The sequence below is a fragment of the Lagopus leucura genome, unplaced genomic scaffold (genome assembly GCF_019238085.1).
Source record: "Lagopus leucura isolate 7727_CA_CO unplaced genomic scaffold, USGS_WTPT01 Super-Scaffold_100009, whole genome shotgun sequence".
Lineage (NCBI taxonomy): Eukaryota > Metazoa > Chordata > Aves > Galliformes > Phasianidae > Lagopus > Lagopus leucura.
In genome coordinates this window covers 28,317,903-28,341,240 of record NW_024962266.1, presented here as the reverse complement: position 1 = coordinate 28,341,240, position 23,338 = coordinate 28,317,903, and the positions used below count along the sequence as shown (strand labels likewise).

At 43.9% G+C, this 23,338-nt stretch overlaps 1 protein-coding gene across 1 annotated transcript; it reads left to right on the top strand.

Annotated features, from left to right (window-relative positions):
• The first annotated feature begins 2,941 nt into the window (after positions 1–2,941).
• On the top strand, positions 2,942–23,338 carry ANKRD13C (ankyrin repeat domain 13C). The gene is made up of 13 exons (XM_042873457.1): positions 2,942–3,302; positions 9,253–9,294; positions 12,172–12,276; positions 12,604–12,689; positions 13,581–13,626; positions 14,735–14,801; positions 16,263–16,407; positions 17,176–17,307; positions 18,223–18,384; positions 19,082–19,161; positions 20,551–20,649; positions 21,255–21,355; positions 22,598–23,338. Exons 1-13 carry the CDS (start codon positions 2,942–2,944, stop codon positions 22,726–22,728), a joined length of 1,557 nt encoding a protein of 518 aa, XP_042729391.1. The 3' UTR covers positions 22,729–23,338.

The window sequence follows — 23,338 nt, the reverse complement described above, 5'->3', positions numbered from 1 at the left end:
AAAATTCCTTACCTACTTTTTCCTGTGAAGTTTTGTTTTATTCAGTGGCCTTTGTCACTTTGAAAGATGTCCTTCTCTCTAGCACATCTCTCAAGTCAGTCATTCTGAGTGCCTCAGAAAAGCAGGTTAATTTCACTGAGCTGGCAAATTCCATTCACTGCCCACCTGGACCTCATTTGTTTTTGTGTTGCCACTGGAAATAAGGAAAAAACACTTCAGGAGAGATCACTCCTCGGTGCTTTCAGTATTCTGTTCAGCACTCTTTACAAGCTCAAGTGTTACTATTGGACTTACAGCTAGAAGAAATGCATGCGGACACCTATGGTATGCCATTGTCATTTGCTGCTTACCTTTGGGTTTTGAAAAAATGTTGCCTTAGCTTTTTACACCTCCCTATTTTTTGACCAGTTTCTTTATATACTGCACAAGCTGGCATTGCTCCTAGAGGAACATAGCCATAAGAAATTACATCTCTGTTATTTATATCCTGCTTGAGCATTTCCATAAGTGAAGGTTCCATAGGCTCACAGTGTAGAAAATGCAGTTCTGCATCTGATCTGATCCTACTACTTTTATCTACCTTGCTTGGGAGAGAGCAAATGAAGTGATTTGGGAAGATAGAGAATATAAACAAGGCAAAGTCAAGTTGTTAAACAAACAAACATTCTCAAGGGTTTCTAAGTACATTCCCAGTGAGGGAGGACATCTGGATTCACTACCAACTCCATTTTCCACAGAGCAGTTTCCATCAGTAATGAATTCATTGTTTTTCTGGACTGAATAAGGGACTCCATAATAAGCTGGTAAACAGTGACTTCATGCCTCTGCCTACCCTTAGCTGGCCTTCAGTAATTAGAAGTGCAACCCGAAGCTTCCAACCCTCGGGAAGCACCAGCCAAAAGCTGAGCTAGCACACCTCCCCCACGAGAACAACTGTATGTGCAAACAGTCCCTTGTGTTGCACTGGAGAATAGAGGACAGACGTCAGAATTGCCAACAGCAATCACGTAACATCACCAACAGCACCAGCCTCTCAAATCCTGTCTGTAAGCGGATTTTAATTTCCTCTAAGAATAAGGAAAGCCAGACAAATCTCAAGGAAAGAACAATGGACCATAGAATGAAGTGATATGTTTACTTATGTAAAATTCCTTGTTAGAATTATAAATAGCCATGCCAGAAGCAGCTGTGCTGTCACTGACGACAAGGCACAGAAATCACATTTCATAGTTCTTATCTCCTTCTAGAATTATTCTGAGTCACTTAATATGATGCAAACTGAGTAAAGAGGGCATCCAGAAAGGTGGGCTGTTTATCGCTGCAGATCTAACCTTTCAGACAACTTGCACGTTGTCTTCCCTGGAATCACTGGTAAAAATTGCAGTCTTCCTGGAATTCGACACATCATCATTTTCTAAATGATTCACTGCACTATTGTAAGTGCTTGCAGAACTGATGCTGGAGAAGCAGCTTGTGGGAAACACCAATCCGGTGTGATGCAGTTGCTTTATAAAACAATAATGCATCTGCAAGTACTGAGGGACAGGACAACTGCTTTGTCTCCCATCACTCTGTGTGCTTTTAAGGGTGACAATTTGTCCACCATGCAAGAATGGTGATTTGAGGAGATGGTGTTGAACAAAGCCAGTTGACCTTTTGTAACCAGTAGTCACCCCGTGCTCTTTACAGGGGAGGTGAATGGACTGCTCGGGTTTATTGCAGCATTGCGTGGTTTGTGTACACACCTGGCATGCAGCAAGGGTGGACATTGTTGTCCAGAGTTGAGTAACTAAAGCTATAACCAAGCCTTTACAGAGCCAGCTTGCCTCCTCACAATCGGACCTGAAAGGAATCAGTTTGTAACTGAGGGAACTGGGCTTATTTAGCTTGAAGAGAAGGCTGCAGAGGAAGCTCATTGCTGCCTTCAGTACTTGAGGGAAGCTGATAAACAAGAGAACGACTTTGTACGTGAGTAGATAGGACAGGGGGGGATGGCTTTAAGCTGAAAAAGAGGAGACTTGGGTCAGATGTGAGGGAGAAGTTGTTCACCCAGAGGCGGTGAGGCCCCAGCACTGCTGCCCAGAGCCATGGGTCTCCATCCCTGGAGGTGCCGAGGCCATGGATGGGCCCTGGGGGGCAGGAAAGCTCAGAGCAGAGGTGGGATGGGGAGTTTGGGGCTTCCCTCTAACCCAATCATTCTGTGATTGTATGTTCAGAGAAAACATTTGCCACGGACTGAGAACCTGGGCCCCCTCCTCTTGCTGCGATGGCACTACAGGCTGTGGTTTTCTCCTCGGCAAACCCGCGTGCCTTCCTTCCTTTGGAACTGCAGCACTTCGGACAGCTGGGACGGGGGGTTTGCAGGTTTGCAGGCAGGCGCTGCTGGTGGTCAGGCACCGACTGGCACGGGCTGCCCATCCCTGGAGGTGCTCCATGGCCGTGGAACTAGGGGACTAGTGTGGCACCAGGGGACACGGCCGGTGGGCATGGTGAGGGCTCTGATTGGTCTTGGTGAACTTAGAGGGCTTTTCCAACCGTGACGACTCTGATCCCGTACCCGTGAGGTAACCCCACTAAGAAGGCCAGCAGCCCCGCCCAGCTCTGCCCGCTGCGGGGCGCCCTCTCGCCCTGACCCGGCGCTCAGGGGCGGTGTCCCGCCGCCGTCTCGCGGTGCCGCCAAGTCTCGCCCCGCGCCGCGCCTCTCGCGGGAGTAGCCGGCCAAGATGGCGGCGGCGCCGGGCCGTTGAGCGGGCCCCCGCGGGCGGGAGGCGTCAGACGGAGGCGGGCGGGCGTCGGGCTCCTCAGCGCCGCGGCCGTTTGAGGCGGGGGATGCCGACGGGACGGGACTTGCCGCCGCGGCTCTGAGTGCCTCGCTCCTCCGGCCGCGGCCAGTCTCCCGGCGGGGTCCCCCCCCTCCCCGCCCGCGGGGCCGCCGCCGGCGATGACCGGCGAGAAGCTGCGCTCGCTGCGCAGGGACCACAAACCCAGCAAGGAGGACGGGGACTTGCTGGGGCACGGCGAGGAGGAGGCGGCCGCCGCGCCCGGAGCCATCTTCACCGGGGGACGCGGGAGCGGCGGCAAAGGCGGCCGGGCCGGGGGGCACCGCATCTTCAGCAACCACCACCACCACCAGCAGCGGCTGCCGCCGAAGGGCGGCCTGGCGGGCGGCGGGACGGGCCCGGCCGCGGAGCCCGAGCGGAGCCCCGCGCACTTCCCCGTGCACGAGTGCGTCTTCAAGGGGGACGTGAGGCGGCTGTCGGCGCTCATCCGCACGCAGGGCATCGGCCAGAAGGACAGCCACGGTGAGCGGCGGGCGAGGCCGTGCTCGGGGCTGCTGGGGGCGGACGGTGCTCCCTGCCTGCCTGCTTTCCTGCCTGCCTTCCTGCCTTCCCCCCTGGGGAGCTGCCTCAGCAGCCCGGGCCGGACCCGCAGGGCACACCGGGCCAAGCAGCACCGCTTGATGCATACAGTGTCCGTTCTGCTTTGTGTGAGCTGCTTTTTCCTTCTGTCATGTTTTTGGAGAGTTTCATCACCCTCGCTGTCTCATTTCTGCTTAGCTCAAGCTCTCATCTCTTCCTTCTACAGAAGGTTGTGAGGCACAGGCTGTGGTGCTGCGCTGCACAGCGGTGGGGGTCACAGCCTGGGGGTGTTCGGAGCCCTGGAATGTGGCATTGAGGGACGTGGGCACAGGGGGGTGGATTGGGGGAGCTCAGAGGGCTTTTCCAACCGTGATGGTTCTGTTTTTAATTGTTTTTATCTTATTGTTTTAAGTGCATTTATCTTCCCTGAGGTTTAGTAGTTAGCTGTGCTGGGAGTTGCAGTGAGCTCTGCACAGCAGTGTGGCTGTGCCTCCTATCGCCAGGGTGTCCTGGATTCACTAATAGGAATGAGTGCATTGCTGCTGTTTGTGTTGTCCTGGAAGAACTTCCTCTTACAAAGTCTTGCTTCAGACCTGAAGATGCATTTTTGCAAGAACACCTTTTATTTTTCTTCTTTTCTTTTTTGAAGTGTGTGAACTGTCACCTGTTTGCTTTTTAGGAATGATGGGGCTTAGGGGACACTTGGGAGTGGCTGCTTTGGCTGTTGGTGGGATTATCTTTAGGTTTTCCCCAGCTTAAACAAAAATTTTATATATATAGAGAGAGAGATAGATAGGTGTGTGTCTGTGTATATGTGTATATATAGTTTTGGGATTTGAAAGAGGCAAAAGGTTGTCATCTGCTTCTCCTACCTGCTTTGGACAGAGAAGCAATAGTAACAGAGGTAGAAAAACGAGCCTTGCGTTACTTTAAAATGTGCAACCATTCGAAGCCTTGATAGGGCATTTTAAAATGATGTGTTTAATTTGCGGAATGTTTTACGTTGTAAATAAGTTAGCCTGTCAAGTCAGCTGAAGTTTCACGGTTAGCTTTCGTCTGTGTGTTTCCTGCCTTTTTCCAGAGTAAGATGATACGTTTCTGCAGGAGGGTGTAAGTCATCCTGCATGTGGTGTCTGGGCAAGTTGTGATTAAAGGGTAGAGTTACTCTCTTTTTCTGATGATGAGATAAGTGTTCCCTTTGTTTTACTTAATTGTGTTGTGTAAAATAAAACCAAACAGTAATATAGGGCAGTCTTAGGATTGATACGATGGGAAAAATAGCATAATTAGACATTTAAAACTGTCTCCGTGATAATAGAAAGCACTCTGAAACACAAACTGGTGTATGCTGGAGTAGCTCACGGCTCAGTTTCCTCAACTGAGATAGGAAGGAGCATTTCTTACAACTGTCATAACATTTTTCTAAGTAGCCTGCTATAAATATTGCTACAGATATATTTATCCTGTCATCTTCATTCCAAGAGTTGCAGCAAAGTCTGGTAGAATGAAAGCAACAGGCCTGGAAAGAAACCTTCTCCCTGTGTGCCTTCTGCTGCCTTCTTCCCTACATCTCTTCCAGTTCCTATCAAATGACTCATTGCTGTAGCTTTGTGTCTGTACTTTGAAGCACTTCATGACCCATCTTTGCTGAACTGCTGTCTTCAGTGTCCATCACAAGTGTTGATACTGTGTTTTTATGTATGTTTATATACTTTTAATAGTATATATGTGTTTTTTTAATGAACTTTTCTTCATTTTCACTGCTGGTTGCAATAGGAACAGTGTGGATTTCTGTTCCATCTTCTTCCAAAGTTTTACTTTCACTGTTCTTTTGTACTTAAATTAAAACAAAACAAAACAGCAAACCAACCAAAAACCAACAAAAAAACCCAAACCAATCCAAAACAAAACCAGAAACCAACAACAAAACCAAACCCTTGGTGCCTTGACATACCAAAGGCCTGACTGTTACTTCCTTGTTATTGTTTTCTTCCTGCCTGAGTCCATCTGCCACTTGTTTACATATTTGAATTGTGAGTTATTTGGAGTAGATAACTTCAGCTTACAACTATACTCAGAAGTAAGCCTGAAGAATCCTAGTGCATGATATGGAAGTGACAGAAGAGGGACAACTTCTAGTAACAGTTACTATTTATAATTCAGTTCCATTTTTAGTGAGCGGTTAAGTAGAAAAGCCACGTCCCACAGAACATTAAACTTGTGGTGTTCTGATAAAACAAATGCTGGCTGTAGCAATAAATAGAGAGCTAGCCAGGCTGCACTCTGAATTAACCTCAAAAAAAGCATTTCTTGTTGGTGAGACCAGCATCATTATTCCAAAAGGCAGGAGCTTGTATATGTTTTTAGATCACTTTTATTTTTGCTGTAACACACATTTAAAAGCTTAAACATATTTTCAGAAGAAAATAGTTGCTTCTGAAATAGATAAATCTTGCTGAATTACTATCAGAAGGCACTCAGCTGCCTCATAGGCATGCCAGATATCTATATGAGTGTGTTTAACTTCTAACCTTTCATAAGGGAAGTGCAGATGATTTTGGTTGCGCGGCCTGGCTGGAGACCTGCAGGACTTCAGGCACTGCTGTATCACTGCTATCTCAGGTTAAGGCCCTGTAGCCTAAACGTGGGCAGGGAAATGTAGAAGTTGGTTTCCGAAGCTATGGACACTGAAGAAACCTTCTGTAGATGGAAGGGCTAAGTGGGCTTTGTTTCTAAGGTGAATCAAGCTGTTACCAGCAAAGAAACCTAAAGAAGAACTTTGGTTGCGGCTTTTCACGTGTATCCACGTGCACACACATATCCACGTGTAGTAGGTCTGGAAACAATCGCATCAAGTATCTGTGGCACTGCAGTGAAGTCATCCCACGTGTCAGCCTCTTAATAGGAAGAGTGCTGTAAATAATTGCAGCTCTGTCACGTAGGTAAACATCACAGTGAAGCTGCACCCTCTTTTGTCTTAGCAGAAGCTGTCCCTTGCAGAGCCACGTGTGTGCTGGCACTTGCTGTTGTGATTATGCTGCAGTTCACTGAACACCTCAAGCTGTTACAGCTGGCCTTGCAGCTGCAAGAAGTGGAACTCCCCTCTCCTCCCCTTGTGCTTGTTCTGGCAGAAGCCAAGCTTAAGCAACTAAACATGATTTGTGGTTTATGTTCAAGGGTTGATGGAGCTGAAGGTTGTAGCATTATAGAATTCCAGTGGGACAATTCCACTTGAGTCCTGTAGATGCTGGTGCTACTTAATTCATGAGTCTTGAGTGCTAGAGGGAGTGTAATTGTGTGGCACTGCCCTTGCAGCTGCTGGGGCCGTATTTACGCTTCCAGATCCCCAGCTTTCCTGAAGGAGGAGCAGTGAGATGTGAGGTGTGCCTGCTGGCCAGCCAGGCTTCTGAGACAACATCTCTGGGAAGATTTTGGCCGGTTCTGAGCCCGATCAGCGCTGCTGCCGCTGCTTGAGGGTGCTGAGTGACAGTGGCTGGATGGCCCCATCTGGACACATCTGTCCTGAGACCTTTGCCTTCCCTCAGTTGTCCCATGCAGAATGAATGCACTTAAGACTGTGGTCAGACAGATGAGGATCCTTTCTCTTTGGACAGCTCTTCTTCTCCCTCCTCTTGGGGCAGAGATGCTGAAGATTGCATAGAGGCATTCTGTGTACCGAGTAATTCCTCAGTATAATTTCTTTGTTATGTGGCATCTAACCTGGAATAGTTTGAATGGCTTATTTGGTAACTCTGACTTAGCTTTGCTACTGGGAAAACTCATTTTGTTTGGCTCGAAGACAGTCAACAGCTCTACAGATTTATCAGATGTTAAGAAGGATGATGAGTGATGGAACAGCAAGATGCTGCTCTGTGTTTGTTTTTTGATTGTGCCAAAGCTGGCTTTGTTATCAGTTCCTGCTGAGATGGTGACCATTTGGGGAGAGGATCTGGGAGTGAGACAGTGCTCTGTTGCCAGGCCGAGGCCCACAAACATATTTGGGTGCCTGACCTCCATGGGAGCTGTTTGTGAAGCAGCAATGGATTTGTGCAGGAATGGAAAGGTGCATGGCTTTGTGGCTGTTCTGCATCCAGTGGTGTCTGACAAGGACTTGTCCAGGGCAGTGATAAAAGGCTGGAGCGATGCAGAGTGCCATAGGAATGGCAATGTTTCCGGGTGCTGCAACGCCCCTCTCCTTAGTGCTTGCCTTGCATTTCCTTCTCCTCCCTTCCTTGAGGCTTTACCTCTCCCTGTGTGCTGCAGCAAACCTCTTGTTTTATCTGGTAGATGTCAGAAAAACCTTACACTCCTCTTTGCTAGAGTCCCACTGGTTAGAGACCAGCAAGAATCCTTGTCATCTCCTTCACAAACTGCTTGTTGTTTCATTCTGGAATTGATAGATTCTAATGTCTGTGCTTTCTCAATTGTTGTAATGACTGTTGCTCTGTGTCCTTTTCCTACCCCACCTTGTCTGTAAGTTTCCTGTTCAGTTTTTGGGTTGCATACTTTTTGGTGTGAAGGTCGAGTATCAAAGTAAAATCTGTGCTGGAAGAGCATTTTGGAGGTGATGTAGTGCAGCATCCTGCACAAAACAGCATCAAAGTTGGTTCAGGTTGCTCAGAACCTTGTCCAGAGGGGTTTTGAAATGCTGTGATATTGCACAACTGCGTTTCCCACTTATCAGCTGAAACGTTCTCCACATCTCTCAGGAAGGCTGCCAAACACTTGGTTAACTCTCATTTTGTTGTTTCTTCTCAATATGCCAAGCTCTTGTAGATATTGGAGCTGTCTGGCTCTTATGCAGTGTTTGAAAAGGTGTGGTTTGTTTTGCTGTTGTTTTTTGTTGTTAGTTTCTTTTTTTGGAAAGCTAATTGAAAACCACTTACAAACTCTGACTTTGACTGCTTGCCTATCTTGATCAGAGATTCCACTGATCAGAGATACTGTGGTGTGTTGGTGATTGCTTCATACAGCAATCTATGAATGTTTTGGATTGCATGGTTGAGATGTGCATCATCCTTGGCATGCAGCAAGTGCTTATTGCTAACGTGATGCTGTAAAATACTTCTAAGGTCAACTACGTTTGATATAATTGCAAAAGAAACTTGTTTACAAGTAATTAACTTTGCAAGAAAACATATGAACGTACAAAGTGTTACACTGAAATGGAAGGATCCTATATCCTTGAGCCCCCAAAATGAAATATATCAGAATGCTGGTAGCAGCACTAATTGAGAAAAACAGCTCTCTGTACCTTTACTGTGCATATCTAAGAGCAGGAGTCTAAACTGGGTCACCTAGAGCCAGGGAAATACTCACGTTTTTAATATCTGCTAGTAGTCTTGGAAGCTTCCTTTGGAAACGTGGCATTGAAGTAACCAGAAGGTGGTGGTGGATGGTTGGGTTTTCTTTAGGGAAATGATTTTTATTCTGCAATGTGTCTGTTGCTGTATTAGTAAAAATTTTATGCTCAGTCTTTGAAAAATTAATACAATTTGCTCCTAAAACTTTAATAAGTGTCGTATCTTTGAGTAGCTTTTACCCTAGATATGTCATTCTGTGTAAAATATCATATTTCTCAGACCATGAGTACAGAGGTTTGGGTTATTGCCTTCTTAAAGATATACTTGTGCCACTTTGGCAGGTTTCAAGGTATAATTAAGAAGCCCTGCTGGCCCATGAAATGTTTCAGCTATATTTTAACAGGCATAATAAAAAATCTGTATGTTGGACTTGCTTAGAAACTGCTGTGTTGTACGTGTACCTGCTCCTTCCTTAGGCTGTGTGGTTTCTTAATAACAGTGTGGGAGCTGTGTGTCCAGACTCCTGAAGGAGTTGCAATGAATTCTGTTATGTTGGATCTAATCTCTTTTTCTTTTCTTTTTTCTTTTAGGAAACACTCCTTTGCATCTTGCTGTGATGTTGGGACATAAAGGTTGGTAAAACCTTTGGTTTTGTAACTCTTAAGTTGTCCTGAGAATTTAGAGGCAATACTGTTCAATTTTTCTGAATGTAATCTTGTGTTTCAAACTTGTTGCAAGTTAAGGTTTTCTGCAAAGTAGAGGCTGCCCAGATGTGAAAGAGAAAAGCCTGTAAGAAAGTTAGGGCTGCCTGTTAGGCCAAAATCAGGGAGCCAGGCAGGCGGAGAGCTGGGTTGGAAGGAGAGAATGGCAGAGAAGGAGTTCTGACTGCTGGACTCCTTTGTGAGCCTGGAACAAGAGCTAGCTTCTGTCTTGTTGCAGAGTTAGAAGGACTTGGAATATCATAGAAGATTGAGAAACAAGGAACAGCTTTCAGCAGTGGAGGCAAGCACATTCGTGCCTGTGTCCTCGTGGTGTCCAAACAGGGGTGGGACACGCTCAGTCTGGGTAGGCAGGAGTCTTCATCCAGGCAGATCTCTGTTTTAATGCTATTAACAGAAGGCTTATTGATTCCTATTTGTGTGATGGTGCCCTTTTTCTTCATTGCTTTCTTGGTTAATAGTTTTGCTGTGGTTGTTACTGATCTGCTCATTTGAGGTCTTGAATGACCCCTGTTAGCCTTTTCTGTTATGAACAAAAATGTCTTCTGGAATAAAGTGACTCTGCGAGTGGAATCGTAATCAATCCCTGCCTTTTGCATATTCCTTTCCTCCCCTGATTCAGATCTCTGCCCACTGCCTGCCTGCTTCTTTGTGTTCCAGGACTGGCTGCTCTCTGCAGGGTCCAGGACAGCCTACCAGGCTGTGCTGCCTGTTGATCCATGATGGCTGTCACCTTTTCAGATATCCTTGGGGGACTTTTTTTTTTTTTTTTACAGCAGCATTTCAAGGCAAAGGATTCACATTTCTATTTGAAATAGAAAGCGTCGGAGTAGGCGTATTTCAGGACTGGGGAAAAAAACAACAACTTGGAATATGATTAAGTCTCCATGACACTAGAATTCTTTTTCTCTACTGAAACAAGAGAAAGAATGCCTTGCTTTTGTCAAGCTGTGAGAGTCCTGCACCTGGTGTGTGGTGAGCCCAGCTCTGTAGCTGGGCTGTTAACTGCAGCAATGTCATGTCACTGGAGTACAAATGATTTTGATCAAAGATGCTTCTTTCGATACCAAGTGAGAGAAAAGAATTTATCACCCTTAATTCAGTACGCTTGAATACTTTTTCTCTTGAACTGTGGTTATTTTATGTTTCAGCTCTAGGATGAAAAGCCCTTGCTGTTCAGTGCTGTCAGATTGCTTGATTATCGTGGCACATAGCATAGCAAGGAGAGGAGAAGCAGTTCTTCCCCTTACTCCTTTTTCCTTTGGCTGCATATTTGAGATCTCGCTTTGTAGTTCGCTCTTGGCTTCTTTGTCAGCCATCCCATGAGTAAAGCCCTTAATTACTTGGGATATTTATGGTAAGCCTTTATGTAGCTTGGCTGGAGCAGGACTATTGGTGTATGATATCAAGAACAATACCTGGTTTTACTGTTTTGACTTTTATTCCTGCTTGGTCTTTGATTCTCTGAGACCCCCGGGGCCTTTGCTGCCATGTCAGCCAGTCTGACTGATGCTGAGGGGCAGCTTTTCTGGGTTGATGCATGTAGATTGCTCGGGTGCATGTAGCAGCATTGCAGCCAGGCTTTGGTGAATTGCAGGGTGAACCTGACATCCTGTTTGTTTAACTGAAAATGGGGTCTGGCTGGTGAATGCCTGTTCCACGTCAGTGTAGTCATTGCTTTAGGCACTGTTTGAGCAACTGCAGAAAATATCTCTGCATGTTTCTGGACAGGGTACTTAAGGCTTTTGTTTGTTTACCACAGAGGATGGGGTGCTCACCAGTAAAGCAGCTCTTCCTTTCCTAACGCCACGTTTTCCAGTGACTCATGATTTTTGCATCTTGAGTGACTGGTAAGGTTTCCTGTAACACCTGTAGGCGAAGGATCAGGATGGCCCTCTATCTGCAGTTCCTGCCCATCCTATTCGTAATGAGAGTTTCTTTAGCCTGCAGCTCCCGCTCCATGCTGCTGTATCATTGCGGATGGGTCGGGTTGATTTTAATGAGTTGTGGTGAGGAAGCTTTCCATAGTTAGGAATGGAAGGACCATTTAAAACGAGGACAGCTTATTCAAAACACAGAAATACTGAACCATTTCTTCTCTTCTGAATTTCAAGGGCAGCTCCTGATTCTATCATCAGCTTTTATCCTTAGATAGAGAAAGCAACGCAAGTTGAGCTGAGACTACGCTAGGAACTGGTGTGGTGTTTATGGGATGTTGGTGTGCTCTGGTAGCACAGCACACACGTGCCAAGAGGCCAGGAGAGCATCAAGGCCTGCTTTGATGCGTGGGCAAACAATGCAGTGCATGGCAAGTGGAGCTCTGTGCTGTTGTGCTTTATGGAGGCACTCTGCTAGTCCTAGGTAACTTGCTGCACAGCATGTTATGCACATGTTCTAACGTTTCAGAGGTAGACATTACACAGAGGTGATTAAACAAGCATTTTAAAGTATTTTTTACATAGAGGAGTGAGTGTGTATACACAACAGTACATCTTTATGAAAAGCACAAGGAAATGTCTTTCAGTGGCAATGCAATTGGTTGTTGATTGCCAACGATGTTTTCAGTGCTCATATTTAATAGGAAAATGCAATAAATAATCTCATGAATGTTTTCAAAAATTATTTATAGCTTGAGTTCATAATTTGGATGTGTGTTCTGATGGTGCTTAATATATTGAATATCTACTAGTTGTTTTATTCTTGTTTCCGTTACTGTTTCCTCTGTCATGAATTATGTAATTGCAATACCCATTGTGTTTAGTGACAGTAATTACTGCTGCTTTGTTACAGAATGTGCCCACTTGCTTTTAGCCCACAATGCTCCAGTAAAGGTGAAAAATGCTCAGGGATGGAGCCCTCTTGCAGAAGCCATCAGCTATGGAGACAGACAAATGAGTAAGATCATTGCTGAAGAATCTTCTGCATCACATTCAGCAATATACACACATACCATGTGTCTTTTTACACGTGTATACGTGTGTTAGTAAATATCTTGACATAATCAAATGCTTTATGTCATAAGCAGTTTCTGAAGCTTTTCTTCCTACTGTGATCACATTGAATTGTTTATAATTACTGTAACTTGAAGTGCATTACTCCAAAGTGATGAAATGCTTTATTTACAGCAATTATTTCTCATTTTTTAAAAATCTGTTGCATGACAGCACTAAGCTGCAGTTTGCCAAGCAGCACAGCTTTACCTTATGTTTAACCTCTGTTCAGTTACAGCACTCCTAAGGAAGCTTAAACAGCAGTCCAGGGAAAGTGTTGAAGAAAAGCGACCTCGATTATTAAAAGCCCTGAAAGAGGTAGGTAAATTGAAGGCAGCTTTGTTGGCAAAAACCAGATTGTGATAGAAACTGGTAGCTTTTGTTCGTATAGTAAGGATGCTTTAGCAAACTGATAAAAGAAAAAAAGCTTTTTGTCCATGCCAAGGGCTCACAGAACGGTGTGCATTCCTAAGATGCTCCCCCTCAAATTCTAAAATTCAGGCAGAAAAAAGCCTTGGATGAGAGAGCCCTTTCTGCCATCTTTTCAACCTGAAAGTCAAAGGATGTGTTTTTAATCTGTGCTTATTTCATTGGCTTTCTAAGACTTCCTTAAATCTCAGCCTGGCGAAGAAGTTGCTTTTGCATCCTGTCACCAATCACCAATGATGGCTTTTTTGTTTGTTTAATGCTTGGTAAAGAAAGGGAGTTTTTTCTAAGCTTAGTTCTCCCACTGCATGCAGCAGCCAGTATTTCTTGAGCACAGTCAAACAATTGTCAGTACTGATGATTGGAAGTGTATTTCTAGAGTATAAGTTGGAGGTTGTGTACGTGGATACTGGTAGGTGAAACCTCATCCATTGATTCAGAGAATGCAGTTAGATGTGGTCAGTCAGAGCAAACAGAGAGCTCTGCAGGCTTTTAAAGTTGAGATTTACAATTTATTTTGTTCACAGCTTAATAGCTGTGTAACTTTTTTCCAGAAAAAATCATTAAAGATTAGTAGCTTAAATGAAGCACACGTTTAGCATTACTGATTCTGCTGTTGGTGAAGCTTCAGAAATGGTGAATTTCAATTGAAGTTCAATTATTTGCATCAGAAGGGGGAAGAGGTATTTTTTATTATTTTTTTTTTGGCAAAACACAAACTTTGCTTAACTTCCAGCACGTTTCACAGTTGACCAAAGTGTCAATGTATTCTTTTCATCTCAGCTAGGTGACTTCTATCTAGAGCTTCACTGGGATTTTCAAAGTTGGGGTAAGTGACTGCATATCCCTTTTCATTGGGAGATAATATTATCAGGCCTCCACACACCTGTTCTCTCAAGCTGCAATTTGTTTCCAGTTTGTATTTTGGAAAACTCATAATCGTGTTGTGAACATTGAAGTGCAAGTAAAGGACAGACACTTTTTTTTTCTGAATTATTTTTAATGACTTTTTCTAGTTTAATTCTGTAATCTAGGCACACGATATGAGATGGGGAGGGGAGCAAGCTGTTAAAGAATATGGTTGTAAGAACAAAATGTTATAATGCCTTAATCTGGTCATCTGGTGTCACTGCAAAGCAGTGGTTTGTGCAGTTCTGCTGAGTGACAGGACTTGTGGCATTCAATTGCTTGGCACCAGCTTGCAGTGGTCGTCTTCTCCAGCAGTGTCACCATGCAGTGGGCATTCCTCTGCCTGCATCATTCCCATGTTTGGGGTAGTCTCCTGGGGGGAGAAAGGCCCTGAGCAGTGTGTTGGTGCTGACCATTGGTGCTCTGAGCGAGCTCAGTTCTGCAGGTGCTGCCAGTTCTTCGTGGTGCCGTTTGAAGAAGGTGCTGAGAAGCCATTATTTGTTCTTATTGCAGTAAATCTTGCTTTTTAAAATAGGCACAGCTGTGGGCTCACGTGTCTGGCTTGTAACACTGGGCTGGCTCTCAGTTCCTCTGGTAATTCAACGTTTCCTTAGGTTTTAAACCTTGATGCTTTGGATTTGTCTTCTGCTTGCCTGTGTTCTGTTTAATTGTGGCTGGGCTTTCAGCTGGCATAATATTCAAATAAAATATCCAACTGCAGAATTAAAACTCCTGGCAGTTAGAAGACAAGTTATTAGAACTCACAAATGGTGTAGTTCATTTAAAATGAGGAGGCTTCAAGTTTTGTTTTGCTGGAGATATTCTGTTCAAGGGTGTATCAGTCCTGCAGTTGGTTAATAGACAAGCATGACGTTAGTGTGCTTGTGCTGAGATGATGATGGGAAATGGATATGCTGTGTTTTTATATTACAACACATTGAAATTCAAGGTGGGGTGCAGTTTTACTCAAAGTACCTTGCAGAGAAACCTCGTTGTTCTAATTGTCCAATCTCTCTACCTACTTCTAGTGCCTTTACTCTCCCGAATTCTGCCTTCTGATGCATGTAAAATACACAAACAAGGTATAAATATCAGGTAAGCACTGATCTGCCATTTGAGTTTACTAAGTCACAGATGTCTGCATGTTGATGGGAATGCTGGTTTCAGTGTGGTCTGGAAGTGATTGCTTGCAAATGCTTGTGAAACACGGGTGTGTTGGTACATAGGTGCTTGGAGGCAGGAAGTGCTTTCATCTACAGTCTTTTCCACCATTAGTTTGAAGTTAGCTTTAATTCTCGAGTCACTTCACATAAAGCAAACCCAGTTCTGGCTGGTAGATAGAGGCTTTGGTGCAGTTTGGCAATGATTTGATTGGAAAACAGGAATTTGATATCTGAAAATTCACGTTACAAGTATAAGTGAGCTTTCAGTATTTTGTGGAGAACTCTTGCTGCTCCAGGAGGTGTAGGAAGAAGAGTGATGCAGTTTCTCTGTTTAAAATGCTGGCTGTGAAGGATTCACAGATTCCTGGACATCTGCTGAGCCTGGCTGTTCAGCTGCCCTCGGTTGTGATTTTGAGCTCAGGTGTCTGTTTTGGTTCCTAAACTTGAACGAGGGAAAATACAGTTATGATTCAGAAGATCATGGACATTTTGTTCTCGTACTACAGCTTTTTGGCATAGATATGTGAACTTAGCTTAGACTTAAGTCCATTGAGACCATTTATTTTCCTTCTCATTTCTCCTGCTTGCACAGAGGGGAGTTGTGAGGCTGACACTCCAAGGATGTAACTGCAGATTCTTTCATGAATTTAGAGGCCAATACATGATGAGTATTAAGCAACCACCCTTTAGAAGTGAGGTGGCTACTGAATTCAGGCTCTTTAACCAACTTCACAAAGAAGGAAATATTCTAGCAATAATACGTGTTAGTTGCTAGAGAGTTCTTTGTTCTTGGCTCCAGCTCTTGATTTCCAGCTCAGCAGGAGCATTTCTTTTCTGTTGGTGAGAGAAAAGAAGAACAACAGTAACTGAGATGTTTCAAATGGGGATGGAGGCCATTTCTTAGTCCTCTTTGTAACTGCAGCCACATCTTAGCAGGGCTACTCAGCTGTTTGTTGCAGGGAGTAGTTACGTTTCTCATTGTGTAGCACACACTGGCTACATAATTTCTGTCACTTCCTTCTGCTGTTTTTCTTTAGAAAGCATGGGGTGTATGTAGTGGATGCTAAAAATATGATATGAAGGTATAGGTGGCACTTCTATGAAGATGGCATAAAAATAGGCCATGTTCTCATAGAATCCTTAGAGGCCTCTGAGGGCCATCCACTTCATCTCCATGGCAAGAGTAATGTGACACCTATTGAGTGTTTCTTACCCAATTTTTATTTCTATATCCAGGCTTAAATAATGGCATATTCTATGAAGACTTGAACCTTCACTTGTTTGTGCCAATAAATAAATAATAATAGTAATCAAAAGCTTCTTGAAAGCAGAGCTTACAGTCAACACATGTGACTGCTTATGGGTAACTTAATGTTCTGGTGTATTTTCACAGGCTGGACACAACTCTGATAGATTTTACTGACATGAAGTGCCAACGAGGGGATTTAAGCTTCATTTTTAATGGTGATGCAGCACCCTCTGAATCTTTTGTAGTTTTAGACAATGAGCAAAAAGTTTACCAGCGAATACATCATGAGGTAAGGATCTGTGCAACGCCTCAACCCTTTACTTCCCATCAGCAGACTGAATTTACAGCAAGGTGTGCCTCTCAGAAAGACCCAAACTCCAAAGAAATGCAAACTACAGTTTTGTTCAGCTGAAACAAGCTTATAAGCTTTTATTTTGAAAAACTGCTTGTTAATGCAAGCTAAGAAAGCGGAGAGAAATAGAATTCAAATCTGCTGGAAAATACAGTGTCATCCTGGGCAGATGAATATATTTCAGAGTTTGAAGCATTCTGCTTATAGTATTTCCTGTGGGCATAATTCAGGGCTTCCTCAAGTGGAGTTTTCACACTTGCCTGCCATTGCTTTGCCCCCATTTACACAAATGCCCCCATTTGGCTTTGACTCAAACTGGTCACTCTGTGGCCAGTTTGGTTGTTAACAGTGCAAGGGTCTTACTGGGAGGGCCTCTGTGTCTGGTCAGGCTTGTGTTTATAGCTCTATCTACCAGTCACTTCAGCAGGTGGGTTTATATGAAGGGTTTGGCTGGTGGTGAGCCTCTGGGTAAATCACACTTGGACACTGCATTAAGATTTAAGCTGAAATGATTTGGTGAGCAGCTGGTATCAGAGCTTCCACAAAACAGTTTGGAAATTCAAGTAGTGCTGGTTGTGGGGAAAGTGCCAAAGGAATATGTTTATTGATTTTCATTTTCTTAAAATTATTTATTAAAAAAAAAAAAAAAAAAAGATTGGTCATGATCATTAAATTCTGTGCCGTGCTTGGTAATCTTCCTTCCAGGAATCTGAGATGGAAACAGAGGAAGAGGTTGACATTTTGATGAGCAGTGATATTTACTCAGCAACGTTATCAACCAAATCGATCACCTTCACACGTGCCCAAACAGGGTGGCTTTTTCGGGAAGACAAAACAGTAAGCCAAAGGAAGTTGTCAGGCTGGCACTGCTGAAGGCAAAATGGTGCAGGCAGCCATGTCATAATGTGGTTGGGAAGAAAGGAGGAGTGAAAGGATCGGATGTTGGGGGTGGAGTAGAAAAGTGGCTTCCCCTGTCCCCACAGTTGTCACTAGTTTGACACAGCGTGTCTTGTGGGCTGCCTGCATCAGAGAATGGTGGCTTGGAAAAAAATAGCCAACTACAGCTGAAGTGTGTGTGGAGAAACACTGCTGGAAATGGCACTATGTAGAGAATGGAAAGTCATCCCAGGATTTATGTAAGAATTCTGTATGTCCCTGTGTCTGTGGAGGGCAGGAGGATGAAAGCATTCTGGCCACAGTTTGCTTTGCCCATTCCTTCCAGTGTTGCCAGTCTGAGGCACAGACTCTCAGGTGTGAGAACACTGAAACTTCTGCCTTGTAGCAAGCTGCTTTTTTGAGATAGCTCTGAAGGATTCTGTATTGACTTGGATGTCAGGTAGTGCCATTTACCACAGCTTTTCTGCTGAGCTGGTTTATCAGAGCTCTTTCCTTTTGTGAAATCAGAAATCTATATTCTAAGTGTGTAAAATACCATGGGTGTAAGTTACCATTTAGCACAGCTTAGTGGAGGGGCTTTTAGTGGGATTTCCCTTGGCCACTCTCAGATTCTGAAGCAGTCTTTTCTCCTTTAGTTTCCACTGACGTAAAATACCAATTACTGGGGGAATTACTCTGTACTGTATGTAGGTTGGGGGGAGTGTATGATGAGAGCTCACATGGTGAGATGTGTAAATTTACATTGAAACATTTCAATCCTGAACTCACCATACTGCAATTAATTGTATATAGAAGACTTCAAGTGGTTTTATTTAATCTTCTGTGATTCTCCAGTGTCTAATTCCTTTCTTCTAGGAAAGGGTAGGGAACTTTTTGGCAGATTTCTACCTGGTGAATGGACTTGTATTAGAATCAAGAAAAAGAAGAGAGCATCTCAGTGAGGAGGATATTCTTCGAAATAAGGCTATCATGGAGAGCCTGAGTAAAGGTGGCAACTTAATGGAACAAAACTTTGAGGTATATTTACATCATTCTTCTCACTGTGTGAATTGTTGCCAGAGAGGATAAATGTAGCAAGATTAATAAATAATATCCTTGTTCCATTCTGAGTGCCATAATTTTAAAATAATATGACCTTTAATGCATTCCTGCTCATCTGTTTGTGTACTGTGCTGATTAGTGCGTGTACTGAGACATTTCTTTTCTTGAATGCTTCAGTCTTAATTTGTCTGTTCATACAGGGGATGTTTTTAGCTGTGGCAAATCACTTCAATTTCGTTAGACCAAATATTTATTGTCTCGAATGCCCTTCCTGGTTCTTCTTTCAATTACGTTCTCATTTAGCTTCATTAAAACGGATTAAGCCTGTTATTATCACCATGAAGTTGAGAGCTATTCAGAATGAGCCAGACATCATCTGGGAACACGCAGACGAGCCTTTTAAGAAGGGCTGATTTATTTCTGTATGAGCTCGTGCTTTATTACTTGCCATTCAGGCACTTGAATTAACTGATGAGCTGATGTGCCGCGCCAGCCAGCGTCTGCATGCAGTGCTGTCTGAGGCCTGGTAGCTAAATGGAGTCTGTGCAAGGAGGAGTAAGAGATAGAAAAGCCACGTGAAGTTTCAGCTGCAAACTGAGTGCATCTTTTGAATAGTAAAACTGTAAGAGAACGTCAGCAAAGATCAACTGCTAAGATGTGTTTCTCTGAACAGCCGGTCAGACGACAATCCCTTACTCCACCATCACCCAATACCATTACATGGGAGGAGTACATATCTGCTGAAAATGGAAAGTAAGTAGTTTGTTTTATTTCCATGGACAGCCTTAGCTGATTGGCGCCCACTGCTTCATGGGTTCTTTGTGGTTTGTAGTTGTTAAGGAGCAGGGGGATCTTGCTTTTCATTGTGAGATACTCAGTGTTCTTCTGTGGACTGGAGAAACGGACAGCAGCTCACGTAAGCAAGATTATTCCATTGGCTGCAGATGAACATATGCACGTAGGCACGTGCCTGCATCTTGGAATTCCGACTTATTGTGAATACAGACCTCTCAGCGATGTTTTTAAGGGAAGATTTCCTGTCAGACTCATTTCTGTAACTTGCTGATCTTTTCTTACGATGGCAATAATCCTCCATATTTAAAGGAGCAGCTTACGACTTAATGAGAGTCAGTGTGCAAAAATGCTCACTTCTGGAATGCAGTGGCATACAGAACTCCTTGCACCAGCCAGGTTTGTGCAAGGTGCTCTCCTCTGGGCGCGCAGCAGACAGTTACATTTTCAGTTCAGTTATAGCAGCTTGGTTTGTAATAGATCCAAGCAGTTGAGTTTACTGCCAAGACTTGAATGTTATCCAGCTCTGCTGCATATGGAAGGACCCAAAAGGAAATGGTAGAAGCTGTGGCTCCACAGATGCTATAGGTTCTCCTGTAGTCAGATGTTACCAGGGAAGATACTATTACAGTACAGGCTTACTAAAAAGGCACTTGGATTCTTTTTGCTGGTTTTCTACTTTATGTATTTGAAATAGAATAAATGTTCAAACACAGTAAGTAGGTTATGCTGGAACAGCACAGGAGGACGTGTGTGTCTATGTTAATAAAAATAAATCTAGTCATCAATTACCAGAAGGGAGTTCAGTGGAAAATGTAGGTTTCTGTATTGGAGGACAGTAAGATTTGTTACCTTCTGCCTATTCTGTTCCAGAATTGTTTTCTGTTCTGTGTTTGCCATTATTGTCCTCTGGGGACAGAAGGGTAACTTCTGTGCTTCCTCAGAGATTGCTTCCAGCTTAAACTGTGAAACAAACTTAGTGCTTTCCAGTTCAGTTTGATACTTTGCTCACACACAGACTATTTTAATTAATGCCTGCAACCAACTGGTTTGTGTATTTCCAGCTAATGGTCAGGTCTTTCTGTAGTGATTATTAATAAAATGTTCACATGGAGTAACTTGAAGATTATTTTCTTTTCCCTGATTCTAACTTGTCTCCATGGTTAGCAGAGCTCACAGTAATCTCAATTCAGATGGCTTCCAACTCGTGTTTACTATGCACAGCCTCTGTTCTGTTGTAGAGGATCCTTACTGAGGTTTTCAAAACCGAGTCTTAATTCTTTTCTTTAAAGCTGAAGTTGTAATGAGGGGGGGGAACCTGACTTTGTCCTCCTCCCTTCCCCTTTGCAGAGCTCCTCATCTGGGTAGAGAACTGGTCTGCAAAGAAAGCAAGAAAACCTTTAAAGCAACAATAGCGATGAGCCAGGAATTTCCGCTAGGAATCGAATCGTAAGTGTGACTCATTGGCTCTGGGTGTTCCTTCATGTATCAGGTGTGGCAGCTTGCCTGCGAGCTGCAGAGTTCTGCCAGATTTGAGATGTCAGCAGTTTGGAAACAGTGCCCAAGTCGTGTCGTTAGGGAGGTGAGCTGTGGCGGTTAGAGCTCGCTGTGTGCCTGCTCTTGGCAAGGCAAAGCAGCTGTCTCGTGTGACGAGACCTGAGCTGTGAGCAGCAGTGTCGTTAACTTGGACAGCACTCGTGTCTGATTCTGCACAATACTAAAGCCTTTTTGCCCCTGACAAGTTTCAGCACAACTATATGTTCTCTAAATCCATGCACAACCGTGTCAAAATCCTTATCTTTGGAGGAGAGGCTGTGGGGTTTCGTGCTTCAGTGTCTTCTGTGGAATGAGGACAAGAGACCCATAGCTGGGGGTTCATTTGCACTCATACAACAACGCAGTGTGGGTCTCTACAGTCTGAAAGTGGCAGTGCTGACATTGGAGCTCTAGGGGCACACAGCAGACACGGTGTAGTTTTTCAGATCCCTTTACTCACTTTGCTCTCTGGGTTATTTTGTGAAATGATTTGTGATGATGTCCATTCTCCCTTTCAGATTATTGAATGTTTTAGAAGTAATTGCACCATTCAAGCACTTTAACAAACTCAGAGAATTTGTTCAAATGAAGCTTCCACCAGGCTTTCCTGTAAAATTAGGTAAGGTTGTGCTAACATTTATGGCTTTGTTTTTCAGAAATGTCTGTGCTTATTCATGCAGTGTGCTCAGGAGTCCTGCTGAGTTCTGGAGAAGAACTCTTACATAACAGAGCATGTTGCTGTACGTGTCAGGGGAACGTGGTTATGTTCCTGCAAGGAATGTTTGGTTTGAAAGAGACAATCTGAAGCTCAGAGGAGATCAGTGCTAGCAGGAGTCCAGCTCTGTGACTTATATTTTCCTGATGCTGGAAGGGCTTCATTCTTAGAAGAGCAGATAAGCTGAAGTTTCCTTGCATTAAAGGATGATCTTAGCCATGAGATAGGAACTTGACAGCATTTATTATTTTGTTTTCCTCAAGTATTATTGGTGATGTACTGGAGGTGAATGGAAGCCAAGCCATTACCTTTGCTACCAAATGGAAGCATATAAAACAACTTACTCGTGGGTGTTGATGATTATGCTTATTATCCTAGGATAATCTATCAAAAAGTAACAGTACATTTTGTGAGTGTTACAGGACTTCTTGCCTGCCAGTAAGCTGTGTAAGCTTGGATATTCTGAGCAGATGATGTTCCACATCCCATTGCAATAGCACAGTTCTGTTTAGAGACCGAGCTTCGAATTTTGCTTTCAGTTGCTTCAGGGGTAATCCCATTCTAGTAAGGGTCATTCTTAAATATTCGACCTCAATGTAACGTTTGCTCTAAAGTGGCCTTTTTCATTTTGAAATGCTCACTTGTACAGGTGGGTTTGCTCAACTTTCACGTTATCTCAACCCAGGAGTTCCTGCACTTGTCCCATTTCCTCCCCTCTGACTGCAGTGGCAGTGAGCAGACAGCTGTGCTCAGTTGTGTGCCAGGTTACACAGCAACGGCACTGCAAGGTTATCTTACCTCGCATCACCTGTACCCTCACAGATCAGTCTGTGTGCTTGCAGCACCTTCATTTCCACGTTATGATTCTGCAGTGTGAAAGGAAAGCCCTTGAATTGATTACATTACCCAACTCAATGAAAACCTGTTGATGTTTCCCTGCTCAGGGTATTTGAGCATCTTCTGCAATAACGTTCTTCTGAAGTACCTCTTTGGTGTTTCTTTTGTAAGGAGCTTAGAATTGCCATTGTGTAAAATCTTCTACATGATAAGCAGGCCTGAACTTAAAAACCATTAAATCACTGTTGGTAATCACTGGAAAGCCTTAATTTCTCTGATCTGCACTGTGCCGTTGTGCTTCCTATCCAGATATTCCTGTGTTTCCCACCATCACAGCCACTGTGACTTTTCAGGAGTTCCGTTACGACGAATTTGATGAATCCATCTTCACGATTCCTGATGACTACAAGGAGGACCCCAGCCGCTTCCCTGATCTCTAATTAAACTGGAAGGTTAATGGTGAATAACAAAGTAACAATACCAGCGTACCACAGTGAAAGCAAATGGATGCAAATAGCCCACGGATATAGACAGAGAAGTGGGTGACAAGGGAAAGGGATGAACTTACTAATCCAGAAGAAAAGGGAATGTGCATCAAATGACTGATCTACTGACACTGTCGTGGGCATCTAATCTAGTTCCTGATGGACAGCAAGTCTCCTGATGTGTCCTTCACACGTTTGTACATCCAGTGCTGCAGGCGAGGTCGTCTGCCGCCTCAGTGGCCCTGAGGATGCTCAACAGCTGTGAGGACTGTCATTTGTTTTTAAATTTTTTTACATTTCTTGTTGATACAGAAAGCACTCTTGGACCATAGCGTAAAGGTTGAAATGTCTTAGCTGCATACTCGTCCTTTCCAACGTCCCACCCTACTTAAAGATGACCATATTATATTCTTTCAAGCTTTGTTTTCAAGAAGTGTAAACTATGTATCATTCTGTATACTTCAGTACTCTGAATGTTAGTTGAGCGTAAGTTAGGAGGAACGCGTTTTCTGTAGCCGAATGAACCAAATGGTAACCATTAAACGATTGCATTTTCCTACTGCAA